At 40.8% G+C, this 17827-nt stretch overlaps 1 protein-coding gene across 1 annotated transcript in view; it reads right to left on the bottom strand.

The window, feature by feature from the left end:
* Positions 1-6516: 6516 nt before the first annotated feature.
* SLC12A8 (solute carrier family 12 member 8) overlaps positions 6517-17827 on the bottom strand; it is a 112895-nt gene continuing 101584 nt past the window's right edge. The window contains exons 12-14 of the mRNA XM_019723083.2: positions 17531-17648; positions 10596-10656; positions 6517-7600 (exon numbers count right to left, since the gene is read on the bottom strand). Coding sequence (XP_019578642.2) covers positions 7438-7600; positions 10596-10656; positions 17531-17648 — 342 coding nt within the window. The 3' untranslated portion in view covers positions 6517-7437. The remainder of the gene's footprint in view (positions 7601-10595; positions 10657-17530; positions 17649-17827) is intronic.

The raw sequence follows: 17827 nt of genomic DNA, 5'->3' as shown, positions 1-17827 counted from the left end.
ATGCAGGACACAGTGAGGCCAAAAAGGAACACCCACGGAGCCATAGGTAGCGGAGTCATACCACTATATTCTTGCTGGCGGCACTATAATCTCACTGGAGGCTGAATCCACACTGTCCGCAACCCACCATCCTAACTGCAATCTGTGCTTGCCAGCCCATCTGCCATCTTCTTACTAGCCCCCATTTTTCTTTTGCTAGCGTAGCCACAGCAGTTATATTGGTGGCCAATGGCTCACTGGTTACAGCTGACGGTCAACTAGCCACAGCTGATGGCCATCTAATCACAGTTGATGACCATTTACTACCTGAGTCAGCACCTGTCTATGTGAGGCCGAGAGCCTGGAAAATGCTTTCTGGGGCTCTGTCCCCACACTGCCATTTCGAGCATCTGCCCTTGTGACTATCAGTTTGTGGTTCATATCTGAAAGCGATATTGTTTTCTCCATCTTCAGCCTCTTACCACATATGGTATATGTCACATCGCACAGACCAGCACTCATCCAGCCCTCTTGCTGGCTGCTGGGAGACGACTGCTAATCCTTTGAAATGCCACTCACCCTCAGGGCTTCCCAAAGTGAATCTGACAAAGACCACATGGCCTATATTTTAAGCCAGGCTTCACATTTGGTAAATCCAGATTTTTTTTATAGAGTGCCTTCTCTCACAGACACAGTCAAGAAAGTGCACACACACACACACACACACACACACACTCATAGGTGTGCCTTTTAAGAAACACAACAAAATAGGCACACACACACACACAAAAAAAACCCAGGCTCTCCATTATTTTCCTTCTGCCTCTTCTAGAAGGAGGTTGTGGCCACCCTCACCTCAGTGAGTGATGGTGAGTAGTCAACTGCTATCCATTCTCCACTCACCACCAGCCCATCAGGCTAGGGAACAGGGAAAGTGTACCAGCCTTGATGCTGCAAGATGGGCAGCGTGCCCAGGAGCACAGCTAACTGGGGACCCCTGATGCTGGTGGGTCTTTCTCGCCATCTGCTTTCCCTTTTACTAGAATGTGACCATCCCCCCAAGAAGAGTACCTTGTCAAGAGTCAGGGACTTACGCCTCTACTTGCTGTCTCAAACCAATGAACTGGCATCTATTTCTGCCTCCTCAAAGGAGCCCAGACACAGGGGTGCCGAACAGTGTATGGTGAGCACAGACTCTGTATTCCTGTCTACAGAGAGGTGCAAACAGTATGGAATGACCCCCAGCCCATGCAAGCACCACAGCTGAGCCTCTCCTCTTAGGCTCCTATGTGGACATCAAGGGGATACGACATGGCAAGCAGTGGGTTATTTGCTCTAGAGTAAGCCTTGGTTCTGAAGAATGGGACAGTGGGGTAGGTTTTTTGATGTTTAAGAAAAATTCCCAAGGCTCTGGGAAGGGAAGGAAAGGGAAAAGAACGGAAGGGGAAGGGAGGGGACGGGAGGGGAGGGAGAAGCCTGAGAGAAGTGGTGCAGGAAAGTGGCCAAATGAATGTGATAAACCAAGCGGGTGGGAGGAGGAGGCCAGGCTGAAATGGGATCAAGTGGCAACTCTGTCAGTTGTCCTGCCTCTCACTGGCCATGTGAGGATTCCCTGCTGTGGGCTAGTGAAGCCACTGTGTCTGTAGCTGACAAGAGACAGCGTGGCCTGTTGGAGCGGTAGGACTCTATTTTGCTCGGAAATTTCAGGCTAGCAGATACCAAGAATCATTGCAGTTCTCATGATGCTTTTTTTTTTTCTTTCCTTTCTTTGTTGCCTACAGGAAGTGACATGGAATCAGCAGTGGTGGTAGGAGAACACTTTTATGACACCTCCTCCACCTTTATTTCCTCCAAAAAAAAAAAAAAGTGAATCTCATTTTATTTGTACTCACAACTCCACTTGGAGGCAGGCAGGAATTATAGTTCCCATTCTATAGAGAAGGCAATCAAGGCTCAGAGAAGTTAAGAAGCCTGCCCAAGATCACAGAGCTAGTAAGCGGCAGAGTCAGGAATCAGAGATTTTCTTCCCCAAATCCCATGAATTTATGACTACACCAAACTGCCTCTCAAGTGAGCCCATTTAAAGTCAAAGCAGAAAGAAGAGTTGTTAGGCTGAAGATAAGACCTACATTCTCTTGCTTTGGTCCCTCTGTCTCATTTGTTTTGTTCAACTCATTCCCTTGGTTCTTAAACCTTTCCATAGCCTCTGCTCAACCTGGTTCAAAATCCACTTCCTTCAAGAAGTCTCTTGCAATTCTTCTTCACTCTGTATCTCCTCAGCACTTGTGAATTCCACTCGCAGCACGTGGTTTGGCTGTACGCTCTGTAGCTATGCTCCAGCCATCTCCTTGGGCCTCGCCACGGTCTGCCCCAGCAGCCCAGCCCAAAGTCAAGATGGCCAGGTCCTAATCCCCAGAACCTGTGAATCGTTACTTATACGGCAAGAGGAACTTTGCAGATGTGATTACATTAAGAATCTTGAATCCACATGTCTATTTCTTCCACCTGCCAGCTGGATGCTGAGAGCTCAAGGGAAGACTGAGGGCCTAAACAGAGTTTGGCTACAACGCAGAGAGAGTCTATGTCCCTGAATGACAATGTAAAGCAGAGCTCTACAAAAAGTAGCAAGAACGATGGGATAGTGTGTTCAAAGCAAGGGGAGTATCTTGAGGGGGGTTAAAGGCAATGTGTCTTTTATTGGAATCAACTTTTTAAAAATTTAAACATTCATCGTATTTTTTGATCACCCCTCATATATCAGGACTGTGTGTTCTGTCTGTCTTATCTCCACACCATCCCCACCCTGACAACCCACACACTCAACCTACTGGTACAGTTGGTATTCAGCATACACGGGAGCTCCATGAAACTCGAGGGATTGGCCCTGCCCCTGCACAGCTCTGGGCCGGTTTCTCAGCCTCTCTCCCACTTGCTCTGACTGCAGGAGTGGAAGACCCTCTTTCCACTCTTCAGTGTAGGAGAGCAGAAATAGCAACATGCATGTCAGGGAAAGAGTGGATCTAAAGCTGGATTGAATGCTCTGGCCAAGTGCTCAGATATCTCCTCCTCCTGAAACCCTCCCTGACTGCCATCCAAGTGGCCTGGGGCTCCTCTAGCCAGCCACAGACGCTGTGTCTGCTTCTGTCACTGCTTGCATTGCTCCTGAGGACCTTTCAGCTTTCCTCACTTTCCTCCTCTGCCCATGGAGAGGATGGAATCACCAACCAAACTCCCTCCCACCACTGCAGGGCAGAGGGAACACTTCTGTCCCCACCCACACCTTGTCACCATGTATTTGCTCCCGCCATGGGAGGGGCGAGGCCAATCTGATTAGTCAGAGCTGGGGCCACGTTTCATTGGTAGGCAGGGCCTGGAGTTGACAGGTGATGTGTGATCACCTTATGATCTCTGCTCATCTGCTACTGGGTGATGAAACCAGCAGGTCATTCTCTTGTTTGATTCTCATTCCTCATCCAAGGGTGTTTGGGAGAAGAGTATTCTTAGATTCAAAAGGAGGAAAGTTAGATACTACAGGCCTTGCTTCAACATTCTGACCTCAGCTGCATTCTCCATTTCAGCCCTTGCACCCTTGTCCAGGTATGAATACATAAACAGGCACATTGTTTCCCTTCTTTAGTATACTCTCTCATTCAGAAACCTGAAGGGAAGGAAGGATGATGGGATCCTGAACCTCAAATTGCCACAGTGATTTATAAATGGGTCTGCAGGATGCACCCTATTGCATAGGAGAGTGGACTTGTTAGCGTGACTCCCAGAGACACCTGAAAAAATGACCCCTGTCCTGGTTCCCAGCTCTGGGTTCCAGAATGCTCTAGAATTGGGCTATACTCACTCTGCAAGTTTGAGGATGGTGGCTAAGAAGTTCATTTTGCCTGAATGGCCTCTGATCATATTTTTACATTAAAAAGCTCTGATTGGTGAGGTGTATTTGGCTCAGGTGAGGTAGTCTCAGGCATGTGTACAGTTGCTCCAGCCATGAATGGGTGGATGGGTAGGTCAGTGGGTGAATGGATGGATCAATGGGTGAGTGGGTAGGTACATAGATCGATGGGTGGATGGATCATTAGATGGAAAAACTGATAGACAGTGTGGCCTGAAGGGTGACATTTATGGTTCCAGAAGGTTTGATACGACCCTCACTCTTTCAGACATTCTTACCTATAACTGTGCACTCCTTGATAAATCCTTTAGGCCAGAAACCAGCCCCTCTATTTTAGAAAATGCTGCTAGCCTCACTGCCATGTATCCTGACTGTGCTGACATTTTTCAGCATCCTTTAGATTAGTAAACTCTGTCTCAATGATCCAGTGACACCCATGTCTCATCTTTCTGACAATCTGTACTTACAACTGACCTTTGTGAATATACAAGTAGTATATGACACCTCTTATGTGCCACCTCAGATCCTCTCTGTCCATGTCTCTGGGCCTGAGGTCATTTTTTCTAGCTACCACTGCAGCTCCCAATTCTGCTCGGTTCCAGCCAATTTCTTGCACACAAGCCCAATGGCACCTCATGCCCACAGGATGCTGCTTGCTGCTGAACTCACTAGGTACTCACACAAGTGCAAATCCCAAGTGCAGAGTGGGTTAACACCCCTCACGGCTAACCTCAGACTCTGGGAAACATGAACCAGTGGATGAATTCTCATCCTTTCCCCACTCTGCAAGGGGATCTTGAGACATGGGTGTTCCTACAGTCTCTCGAAAGGGTCCTTTGAGATGAAATGTTTAGTTGCACATGAAACTGAGGGGCCACTATCTCAGTGATATGTCCCCTCCCTGCTTCATCCCTCTTCCCTGACGCACACTCCTTCCCCCAGTAAAGTGGTAGCGCAGGAACTTCTGCTTTCTGGGGAACCCAGGCTAATACCTGATGACTGCTTCACTAATTACTATTGCTATTTATACACTACAGTTTTGGTTTAAATGCAAGGTTTTTGGATCTAATTAGAGATTCAGCATGTTTAGCATCCGTGTTCCACACTAGACTCTTGGCTATTCATTTAGGTATCCCCAACACCGGGTAGAAGGTTGGGTATGTTTATCATACCCCGTCCTTCTCTCTTCCATAAAATTTATCATGTTGGGAAAGTTCTCGTCCTGGATACTTGAGTCTTCTGCCACATATGGTTTTCAAACTCAGTAGCATCTTTTTCAGAGGGGTGACTTTTTTAGCTTGTTATGTAGAATTCAAAAAAGCGAAAAGCAGAATCCCTAAAGGCTTCTGAGGGAGGCTGAGAAATGGTGTCCCAAAATATATCCCTATCCCAATCTTTGAAACCTATGAATGTTTGCTCATTTGGCGAAGCTTCTGCAGGTGAGATCAAAGCAAAGCTTTTGAGATGAGATTCTCCTGGATTATCTGGGTGGACCCTCACTGCAATCATATGTATCTTTATTAAGACTGAGGCAGAGGCCAAGTTCACGTACACAGAAAAGGTGATGTAACCACAAAGCAAAGAAAGAGTTTGAAGATGTTGGCCTTGAAGCCGGGAGTGATACGGCCACAAGTCAAAGAATGCCAGCAGCCTTGAGAAGCGGAAACAGGCAAGGATCGAATTCTCCCCAAAAGCCTCTGGAGGGATCACGGCCTTCCTAATACCTTGGTTTTGGCTCAGTGATACTCATTTCAGATGTCTGGACTCCAGGACTGGGGGAGAATAAATTCCTACTGTGTTAAGCCACTCAGTTTGTGTAACTTGTTAACAGCAGCCACAGGAAACTAGTGTAGCTTTTTCTTCAAAAGGGCCCTCAGAGATCACATCAAAGGTCAGCCCCTCAGGAACATAGTCTGTCTTTTTATGCTGTTTCTACTTCCCAGTGCCTCGTCTTCACTCAGGGTTGGCTTTCGTTAAGTTGTTTCCAGTGATGTTTGGAAGTCTGGTATTTACCACAAAACAGTGCATAAACAGTCATCATAAACTAGATCTCATTGTGAACAGTCATCATAAACTAGATCTCATTTTCTGGTAGAGAATGGTAAGATCTAACCAGCCCCTCATCACGAGCATCCTACCCCCCACTCGCTTTAAGCCTGGTCTGTTAAACTGGTCAGTGTTTCTCAAAATGGGGTCCAAGGATTGCCTGCGTTGAATCACCTGAGGCACTCGTGACAAAGGTAAAGTCGAGGCCTCTCCCCGAAACTTACTGAATAAAACAATCCACGGATGAGGCGCAGAAATCTACATGTGTAACAAGCCTCCCAGGTGATTCTGAGTACACGGACTTTGGAGGACTCCTCTGCTGCAGAAGGAGGGGGTGATAACTGACCCAATAGTACCTCCCCCGGCTCAGCGGTGAAACCACTGGCTCTGGGCCAAGTGCCCCAGGTATCTGGGGGAGCCACTGCCACGGCCCAGGACCCATGCTTGTGATGAATTCTACACTTAGCTCACAGAGGAACCAAAATAGTCCTGTCCTCTCCTGCATTTATGCCAAAAAACAGCTGCAAAGGTGTTTGGAGAGCTGGCGACTACCAATGCTTTTGAGAACACAAATTACCACCATTAGGTAATTCATGGCAATTTAACTTTTAATTAAAAAGACCTTCACTAAACAATAATAGCTTACAAATGCATGTGCCTTTTGATCATGCAATTCCGCTTTGGGGAATTTATCCTACAGAAATTCTTTATGCTTGTACATATGTACAAGATTAGTCACTGCAGAACTGATTGTAATAGCAGCAAAAGGTTGGAAACAATCCAAATGCCATCATTGTGGAACTGATGAAATAAATTATAGCACAGTCATACAATGAAAAATAATGAGGCAACTGTATATGTATTGATATGGAAATGTCTCCAAGACAGATTGTGAAGGGGAAATCAAGGTGTGCAACACATGTGTAATATGCTACCTTCTGTGTATTAAAGGAGAGTAATAAGAATCCACATTCCTATGTGCCTGTATATTCATGAAGAAATGGTGGAAGTCTATATAAGTAGTAACAGTGGTTACCTCTGGGGCAGGGAATGGGAACTGAACAGATGGGGAACAAGAATGGGAAGGAGACTTCTCACTATACATATGACTATATTTTGGGTTTTGGAACGATGTGAGTGTATTATTTATTCAAAACATAAATAATAAAATAAAAACGTAAGTACCCATTTATTGTGGCCCTCAGTACAAGCAATCCGGTTTGCTTCTCCACACCTTCAAGCCTTGGTGTCCATGTGGAGCTCTTCACATTGGGTGTGTGTTTCAGAGCCACCACCATTCCAGTGGTTATCCTGGTTGGATGTGGTGCTCCAGACCAGAATGCAGATGTCCATTGTCCAAAATGGCAGTGGAAGGACAGGTCTTTGAGTTTCCTACTGAGGAGAACCAGCTCCACAAAGGTTTTGGGATTTGGGTCCACAGTACATTGGACGGATCCAAGAGAGGACGGTCCCAGGGCTGCCTGCCTAGTACTGATTGAGTACTCAGCACTCTAGTACTGAGGCATCAGCTGCTCTCGACTCACAAGAGAGGAGTGGTGGTAGCGATCCCGAGTGGCGAAGTCTACGTTCTCCTGGGTGAGCTGAGTCATCTCCATGTCAACCCTAGCGAGGGATGGCGCCAAGATTATCTGCTCTTGGGGGGATCGCAAGCTCCTTTGGTGAGAGAAACACAGAGGATGGTCAGAAGGAAAGACCATCGGTGAAGATAAGACTTCTCTAGGATAGTGAAATTATTTGTAAAAACGTCATTATGCTTATTATTGAAGATGTATTTGAAAAACATAATTGTTGAAAGCTATACATACAACAGTTTATGAACCCAAAGTTTGTAAATATTTCTAAGAAATAAGTATCAAATAAGGAAAGAGATATTTACCTTTCTTTAGTAGAAATTTACAAAATTATACAAAGGTAACCTTCTAAATGGTGTCGTGTTGGGGTACTATAGTTTTTCTTTACTTTTTTTTGGTCAAATGAAATAATGGAATGGAGAGGCTAGAAAATTGAGAATAGCATAAAGAGAAACCTTCTCTTTTGTTCATTGGAAGAAAGTTGAATGAGGAATGATTTCCAGAGCTAAGGTTCACAGAGCAAGCAGCTGAGAGGTAATCTACAAAGTCTTTTGACACCAAGTTGGCCTGAAGACAGAGAACAAGTCCTGATATGGATTTCACTGTCACTGAAGTGTCTACATACAGTTGCAGTTGGAATAAACTGGTAAAGAAAAATGTTAGGGCTATATGAGGAAAGTGCTAGAGGCAGAAAGGCGTAAGGAAAGATCAGACTGGTGGTCAGGTATCTTCAGAAGATGGATACAGTCACAGCTCTGCCACTAATCAACCCAGTAGCCTCAGGCAAACCTCTCTACCTCTTTGTTCTTCTCTTTTCTCATATTTCTGGGCCCCTTCTAGTTCCTACCACCTATGGTAGGTCCTTAAGTCATACCTTAGACATGGATTGCCTCTTAGAAATTTTACTCGAAAAGAATCATCTACTCTGCAAGTAGTAATGTTCAATTATTTAAATAAGGAATATATTTGATAGCTGTAAAAAATTTAAAAAAGGTAGAAATCTAACATTTAAATCTGTGGAACATACGCAGAAAGCTTCAACTAACTGGCAAAATGTGCTATCACAGAAACTCAGATCATATGACTAAGGCCTTGCCGCCACTGATAAGAACATATCTAAATTAGATAGGTTGTGGTTTTCTGAGAAATGAATTAACTCTATAAAGGCTGAATCTTCAAAAAGGTTAGGAAGTGACAAAATGCCACACCACTCAACATGTGTTTTCACCAATACATTTGTTTCATTATTTTTTTGTTTGTTTGTTTTTGGTGAAATCATTGTGTTCTTCTGAGTTCAGGGAAATAATATGCTTTACTTTCTAGTCTAGAATGGCCTAAGAATTCTCACCTGGGCAGTTGCTAGGACTTCAGAAAGAAAGCCTTCTCAAGATCGGGCTAAATTTTACACAATTACGGGAATTGTAGGTGTGACAGAGAAAGTAACAGCCAAATTCCCTTGCCCAAACACACTCCTCTATGTTATTCTTTGGTTTTGAAGAGCATCTGGAGCTATAGCTCTGAGAAGAAGAAAAAAAATCTCAAAACTACAAACTATAAAACACAGCTACCAATTTCTACTTTTAAATAAATCACCATTTCTTGAGCCTTTCCCCCTCCTAAATAACTACCACAAAATATTGCTCAGTAGCCATGGTGAGGCCAGCAACTTTGATGTTGAGACTTAGCTGAGGCCCCCACAGCCCACTTCACAAGCCCACAGAGCTATGAATAGTGTGGACTGGGTTTATTCCAACCAAAGTATTGTCCTTTTCTAAGAATAATCTCCTTCTAATACATTCTTCTTTCTACATAGCACTACAGTGACCTCAGAGGTGAAATTCTAGGAATTCAGCATGCAACATAAAGAGCAGTGTTGGCCATGGTCATGTGTAGGCTTTAAAACTGGACATGCCTAAAAATATTCCTGTAAGTCAGATAGGGCCAAATACTCTCAGCCACCCACCACGTCCAGCTTCAGAATCTGCAGGCAACCTCTACACAGAAGTTGTTTCCACTTAAACTCTACTTTTCTTCAGGCATAGGCGGTAGGGGATAAGATATCAATGCAGTGGTGTTGTGACCTAAGCCACCCAATCTGGTGCTTCAGACTGGAAGAGTGTCTGAGAGGAGGTCCACTGCTCCTATAGCTCCACACAGAATGTCTAGTCCAGCTTCCAAGCACAAAGGAAGGGGTCCCATAATCCGTTAGCGATTTCTGGACATGGAAGGTGGAAATATGTATTGGCAATTGCAACCCAGACAGCTAGAATTTCAAAAACAAACCAACAAAATGAAACCAAATAAACACTTGGTTGGGTCTCTATCTGGATTTTCCCAGCCTGCAGCTTTGGTTCTTCACTGATATTGAAAGAGGAGAGAAGTAATGTCCCCGAGTCCTGAGACTTTCAAAGGGGAGGAAGCTACGAGGTAAACTACAAAGGCTTTTGATACCAAGTTGGTCTGAACACAAAGTGGTTGGCACCGGAAGGGTGGAGGAGGAAGAAAGAGATCAGAGATTATGAGATCTTACCTTCTCTATGAGGCTTTCTAGGAAAGTTTGTTATTTGTTATTCCCTTTCCCCGTGTATTTGAACGTGGAGGTTCTACAGAAATCCTCCCGGATCTTTACTCTATTTCTGTACTTGGCCTCTGTATTTTCACCAGCACAGTCCCAGCAACGACCTCTGACTTGAGATGGAAGAATGGGAGTCCTTTGGGCCTTCACCTTGTGTCTGATGATATATTGATGCTAGTGTGTCTTAAAGACTGTGAACTCAATGAGAGTAGCTCCCTTGACTTATCACCCAGCAATCAGATTGTAAATAAAGACTCTGTTCATGATTCCTGAGGATAAGAAGGGGAGAGGACATGAGCCAGAAGAAGCTTCTGATGAGGTGAGGCTGGGGTTCGGTGGTGGAGGACGGTGAGGAGCAGAGTCTGAGTTTCCCTGAGGGTTTCCATTGTCAGGTTCCCACACCACAACTGACCCAAGCCCAGCTAGGAAGGGGACACCTTTAGCTCCTCCCAGGGCCCCAGGACACACATCCGCCCTGGTCCTGGACCCAATTGACACAAACCTGTAGGAGGGGATCAGAAGAGACCTCATCCATCTGAAAAAGCTGAAGTTGGCGGCTGATCCTGTAGGAAATACATATACATAAAAATATACGTCAGCTAAGTCTCACGTATGCATCTAGAATCCCATTTTTAATAGAATATACATCACCTGACACACACACACAGAATTAGCACATTTATTTTTCCTTTTTCACTCTAACCAAACAACATTCATGGTAGCATTCCCTGACAACAGCCTGCTAAGGACTTTGTACCCAAATGTAGGTTCCAAAAATTTATTTCCAAACTCCAAAATCCCAAGAAAGAAACTGAATAGTGCTATAGAGAAAAAAGCAAAGGATTTGCTAACTTCGGTCTTAGAAATTTTCAAAATTTTGACAATATTTTTTTTCTGAAATTCAACCTAATGTGTTAAATACATGCTATAAAATCCCCTACAAGACATACGCTATTTGGGGATAGGAAGCGTGTCTTTTTCATCTTGTAACACTCACAGTACAACACCCACAGGATCTGGCACTTACGGAGTTTTCTGCAGGTGTTAAGTGAATCAAATAGTTCCACATGTAGAAATTTTAGAACTGAAATTTGAAGTGAAATTGTTATTTTTGCTGTCTAAATAGCCTGCCATCAGACACACTGATTAGAATAGGGTTTGTCAACTTTTTAAAAACCCATCCTTTTGGTGTGGGTTTAAAAAAAAAACAACTCACATAACTTTTGGAAATCAAATGTATATAAAATGCTTTTCCAAATTATATATACTCATTCCACCATGTATCTACACGTATACATGCACACACACATACACACACACACATACCCCACAAATAATGGCTGGTTGAAAATTAGTTAATTAGATAATGTTCAATATATGATCAGGAAGTTAGCATTATTTTAAGAGGCTTATGTCAGAGTCTTGGCTAAAGTCAACAGTTGATGCAGCTGATAACATGTATTTACTCAGTCTCATTTAGGGTTCTTACCGTTATAGGGAGGATAAATTTTAGATTTGTTTAATATCTGCAATTGCAAGCAGAAAGTTCCTAATGTATTCTGAGCTTGTCAGAAGGAATAAAATAAACAAACATTTTATTAACTGACCTTACTTATTTGTGATCATTTGGAGTCTAAATTACCTAAATTTTAGATGGAGATTAGCCTAAAAATTGATTTCAGACTTTCCTGTGAATCAATTTCTGGGAAATCCTTGACTTTCTTAAGTTCAAACTAACTTCTAAAAAATCACCGATGTAATCACTATGTTAATAAAAATATATTCTATCTCTTAAATTAGCTGATATAAGGATCTCTTTTTAGCGTGACTTTTTCTAAAGCATTCTTCTTTTTTTCCTTCTGAAACATGCTCATAGACACACCCAGAAATAACGTTTAATATGGGCACCCTGGGGCCCACTCAAGTTGACACAAAAAATTAACCATCACTAGGAGGCTTCACAGATACGGAGGCTTTTGAAGGCTCTTGAACTGGGAGACCTGGACTTCCAACACGGTTCCCCCGGAGGGCCCTGGCCAGGGCAGGTCTTCTTTCTGGGATGTGCTGTTCTCCTTTCTCCTCCTCCATCTTGGCCAGAAGTCCTCCAAAGTATTATTCTTATTGAACATGTGACTTACAGTGTTTGAAGTGCATTTCCTTCAAAAATCTACATCAGACTATTCAAATTTTGAAGAACTTTTTTTTTCAGGTTTTCCTAGATTATTATGGTTTATCTGATGTAGTTAAGACTTAAAACTAATTGCTTTCTTTTAAATTGGGGCATCATATAATTTTTGCTGGAAAGGGGGCTCACATGTATTTTTTAAAACAGTTTTATTATTGAGAAATAACTGACATTCAAGAAACAGAGTATTGACTATAATTTCTTACTTTCTGTATTCTTGATGCCCTTTGGGGCCTTGATTCTAGAGGTGCTAATTCCTAGAGTTAGCAAACAACTCCCCTGTGAACGCGCCTTTGAAATACAAACCAACCAACTCAGAGTCCACACCTCCAACCATGTCTGTTATCAAATTCTCACCCACCAAGCCAATATTCTCCTGCTCTAAATCACCATAGAGCCAGATACCAGACAACTAGAGACCACCCCTATAACTCAGAGCCCACTGAAATTATTCAAATTAATCCTAAACTTACTCAGCTACCTACCTGCCTCACCCATTCCTTCCTATTAAAACCCCAGGGGCTAAAGTGTGTGCTCTTAACAATAAGGTTGCTGGTTCAATTCCCGCATGGGATGGTGGGCTGTGCCCCCTGCAACTAAAGATTGAAAACGGCGACTGGATTTGGAGCTGAGCTGCACCCTTCATGACTAGATTGAAGGACAACGACTTGGAACTGATGGGCCCTAGAGAAACACATTGTTCCTCAATATTCCCTAACTAAAAACAAACAAACAAAAACCCTAATAAAGGCTCTGGGCCACGCTCTTCCCTCTTTCTCTTCTGTCTCATGACCAACCCTAATCTTTCCCCCATGTGGCCCTGCATGGGATGCTGTGTCCCCTGTTTCTAGGGATCTGTGAGTATAAACTTCTTCCTTTATGACAATCATTTCTGTGTCTGTGTGTTCTAACATACCTGATTAAAACAAATCCTGGGTACATTTTTAGAACAAACTTCATACATTTAAAGTGTGTGCAGTTTGGTTAGTGTTGACATCTGCATACATTGTGAAACCATCACCACAAGCAAGATCATGAACATATCTATCACCTCCAAAAGAGTCCTCAAGCCACTCCTACGACCTCCCTCCCTTGCATCCTCACCCCCTCCTGCATCAAAAGGCAACCACTGGTCTGCTTTCATTATAGATCAGTTTGCATTTTCAATAATTACACATATTACACTATATACTCTTTTTGTCTGGTTTCTTTCATCAACATGTTTATTTGACATTCATACATTTATTTTTTTATTTGTTTACCTTTTTTGGACCTAGGTCATAGGGGTGACAGGTAGAGGGTTCAAGAAAATTGTGACAGAATGTAACTGGGCAGGGGTTATACTCCTATAAATTAGAAGGTCAGGAAATTCCTCTCTGAAAGTTACAAGCTGAGACGTGAAGGAGAAGTAAGAGTCAGTCCAGCTGGGGACAGTGGATGGGAAGTAAGGGGGGATAGGATTCCTAGCATGTGGAGAGGCCCCGTGTCAGGAAAAGCTTGAAATGTTGGAAAAGCCACAGGCAGGAGAATTTGCTGGAGCACGGCAAGCTATGGGGAGCGGAGAGAGAAAGAGAGAGAGAGGGAGAAAAAGAGACAGGGAGAGGGTGGAGAGAAAGAGAGAGAGAGAGAGAGAGAGAGAGAGAGAGATGGGACTAAAGGGGAAAGTGAGATCCAGATTTCGTAAGCCTTTGCAGGCCTTGGTAAGGATTTTGGAAGATTCATCCATTCTTTTTATTGCCTAGTAGTATTCCACTGTATGGCTATACTACAATTTATTTATAATGTCATCTGTTGATGGACATTTGTATTGTTTTGACTATTACCAATTAAGCTGCTATGAATATTCAGGCACATATTTTTGTATGACCATATGCTTTCAATTCTCTTGGATAAATACCTAGGAGTAGAGTGGTTAGTTCATATAGCAGGTACATGTTCAACTTTTAATAAACTGCCAAACTGTTCTACAGGGTGGTTGTATTATTTTATATTCCCACCAGCAGTATATGATAGTTCTAGTTGCTCCACATCCTCGCCAACACTTGGAATGACCTGTATTTTTTATTTTAATCCCACTAATAACTGTCTAGTAGAATTATACTGTGGTTTTAATTTGCATTTTCTAGTGACTAATCATGTTGAACATCTTCTCATGTGTTTATTTCCCACCCAAATATGTTCTTTGGTGAAATCTATTTAAAACTTCCACCCATTTTTTAAAAATCTCTTTGTTATCTTATTACTAAGTTTTGAGAGTTTTTGTAAATTCTAGATACAAATTCTTTATCAGATATGTGATTTGCTAATATTTTTCTCACAGTCTATGGCTTGCCTTTGCATTCCTTTACCTGTGTGTTTGGAAGATCAGAGTCCTTGATTTTGATGAAGTCCAGTTTATTAACTTTTTTCCTGCTTTTGGTATTGTATCGAAGAAGTCTTTGCCTCATTCTCAGTCACAAGGTTTTTTTTTACTATACTATCTTTTAGAAATTTTGTAGTTTTAAGTTTTACATTTAGTTATAGTACCAATTTTGAGTTATTTTTACATTGCATGATATGTGGATTGAAGTGTGTTTTTTTTTTTTGCACATGAATTTTTCAATTGTTCCAGTACCATTTGTTGAAAAGACTATTTCTTCTTCCACTGAATTGCCTTTGCACCTTTTTTTGAAAATTAACTGACCACATATGTGAGGGTCAATTTCTAGACTCTCCATTCTATTAATTTATGTGTCGATCTTGATTCCAAAACCACACTGTCTTGATTACTTTAGTTTTATAATCAGTCTTGAAATTAGGTAGTGTAAGTCCTCCAACTTTGTTCTTCTTTTACAAAGTTAGTTGGACTATTCTACATCCTTAGTATTTCCATATAAATGTTTTAGCATCTGCTTGCCAATTTCCAAAAAATACAACCAAGATTTTGATTGGGACTGTGTCAAATCTATAGAACAATTTGTGGAGAACTGACATCTTAAGACTATTGAATCTTCCAGTTCATGAACATAAAATATCTGTTCATTTATTTAATTCCCTTTTAAATTTCTTCTCAGAAATGTTTCATAGTTCTCATCTTCTAGTCTGTAAATATGATAAATTACATTGAATGACATAGAATGTTAAACCAATCTTGAATTCCTGGGGTAAAACCACTTGGTTATGCTATATTGTCGTTTTTATATTTTTATAATTTCAGTTCAATTTATTAAAATTTTGTTACAAATTTTTGCATTTGTGTTCCTGAGGGGTATTAGTGTGAAGTTTTCTGAAGAGTTTGTATAGAATTAATATTCTTTATTCCTTAAATGTTTTATAGCTTTCATTAGTGGAGCCATCTGGGCCTAGAATTTTCTTTGTGAGAAGGTTTTTAATGCCAAATTTAATTTCTTTAATAGATGACCTAATAGTCCTATATTTCTTCCAGAGTGAGCTGTGATAGTTTGTATCTTTCAAGGAATTTGTCCATTTAAACTAAATTGTCAAATTTATTGAAATAAAGCTTTTTAAAATATTCTTTTTTTTTTTAATATCTGTAGGCTCTCTAGTAATGTCATCTTCTGTCACATCGGGCATTGGTAATTTTGATTTTCTCTCCTTTTATTCTGATCAGTCTGGCTAGAGGTTTGTCAATTTTATTGATCTCACATAACCAGCTTTTTATTTCATTGGCATTTCTTTTTTTCTTTTTTTATACTTTATTGCTTTTTACTTTGGTCTTTATTATTTCCCCATCTTCCTTATTTCGATTTAATTTGCTCTTCTTTCTCTAAGTTGTTAAGTTGGAAGATGGGGTCATTGATTTGTGACCATTCTTATTTTCCAATATAAGCATTTGATGCTATAAATTTCCTTCTAAGTACTCAGTTAGTTGCATCCCACAATTTTGATGTTATATTTTCATTTCATTCAGTCCAAAATACTTTGAATTTCACTTTTCATTTCTTCTTTGAATCACAAGTTATTTCGTTTCTTTAGTTGTTTTAGCATTCTTTAAGTGTTCTTAGTCATTTAGTGTAATTTAGTGTTCTTTAGATTCTAAATTAATTCTGGGAGTTTTCCAGATATCTTTCTGATTTATCTCTAATTTACTTCCCCTCTGGTCAGAGAATATGCTTTGTTCTTGAATTGACTTAAATACCTTAAATTAATTGAGACTTCTTTAATATCCTAGGATATGGTCTATTATGGTGTTTAATGTATACTTGATAAGAATGTATATTCTGCTGCTATTAGGTGAAATGTTTTATAAATGTCAATGTAGCCAGGTTTGTTGGTAATGTTATTCAAGTCTCTAAAGCCTAACTGATTTTATGTCCACTTGTTTTATCAATTATTGAGAGAGAAGTGTTGAAATCTCTGACTATAATTATGAATGTTTCTATTTCTTGTTTCAGCTCAATCAGGTTTTGTTTCATGTATTTCAAAGCTCTATTTATAAATGTAAAATGTCAAGGTTTATTATGTCCTCTTGATGATTTTTTTTCTTTAACTTTATAGAATGGCCCTCTTTATCTTTGATAATACTCTTTTCTCTGAAATCTGTTTTACCTGATATTAATAAAGTCACTCTGTCTTGTTTTGATTCATGTTACCATGATATATGTTTTCCACCCTTTTAACTTATTTGTCTTTATATTTAAAGTAGATTTCTGTAGGCAACATATAGTTGAATTGTGTTTTTTATTCAACTGACAATCTCAGTGTTTAGACCATTTGTATTTAGTTTGATTATGGATACGATTAGGTTTATATAAACCATCATCCTATGTTTTTTGTTTGTCCCTTATGTCCTTTATTATCTTTTCCTGCTTTATTTTGATTTCAGAATTTTTAAATTCAATTTTATCTCCTTTATTGGCTTATTAGCTATAACTCTTCTTATTTTGGTGGTTACTTTAGGGTTCATAGTACACATTTTTAACTTATCACAGTCTACCTTTAAGTGATATTATAGTATTTTACATATAGTATCAGAAACTTACAACAGTATGTTTCCATTTCTTCCCTTCTGGCCCTTGTGCTAATGTCATTAATTTTACTTCTACATGTCTTATAAATCTCACAAGTTGTTATTTTTCTATTTGTTATAATTTATGTGCATGTCATATTTTTCCTCCTAGACTATAAGCTACTTAAAAATGGGATTCATATCTGAGTCAGTGTTTACGTTTAGTAGGTGCTCAAAACATGTTTCTTCAATGAATGCTGAAAGAAAAGAAGGGATGAGGTGGCAAAATGGCTTTGCTGCTTACCAAGATGAAGTCCTGGGCTGGTTTGACCAATATAGAAGTACACAATGGCAGCAACACCTAGGTTAACGAGAGTATAGACCCACTGGATCACAAACATGATGAGAAGGGACCCGAGAGCCTGTGGAAATAGAGTAGGAAGGGCAAGTCACCTAATGGTTTATCACGTAGTAAGCAAGTCACAGCGCTGGTACCTTAAGAAACAATAGTCCCTCTCATCAACTTCTGATTACTATAAAAGTCTGAATAGTTGCAGTTCACTCAATTCAAGAAAAAACTCACGTAAGTAGATATTTGAGA

This window comes from Rhinolophus sinicus, linkage group LG01 (assembly GCF_036562045.2).
Source record: "Rhinolophus sinicus isolate RSC01 linkage group LG01, ASM3656204v1, whole genome shotgun sequence".
NCBI classification, from domain to species: domain Eukaryota; kingdom Metazoa; phylum Chordata; class Mammalia; order Chiroptera; family Rhinolophidae; genus Rhinolophus; species Rhinolophus sinicus.
This window is presented reverse-complemented; position numbering and strand designations above follow the sequence as displayed.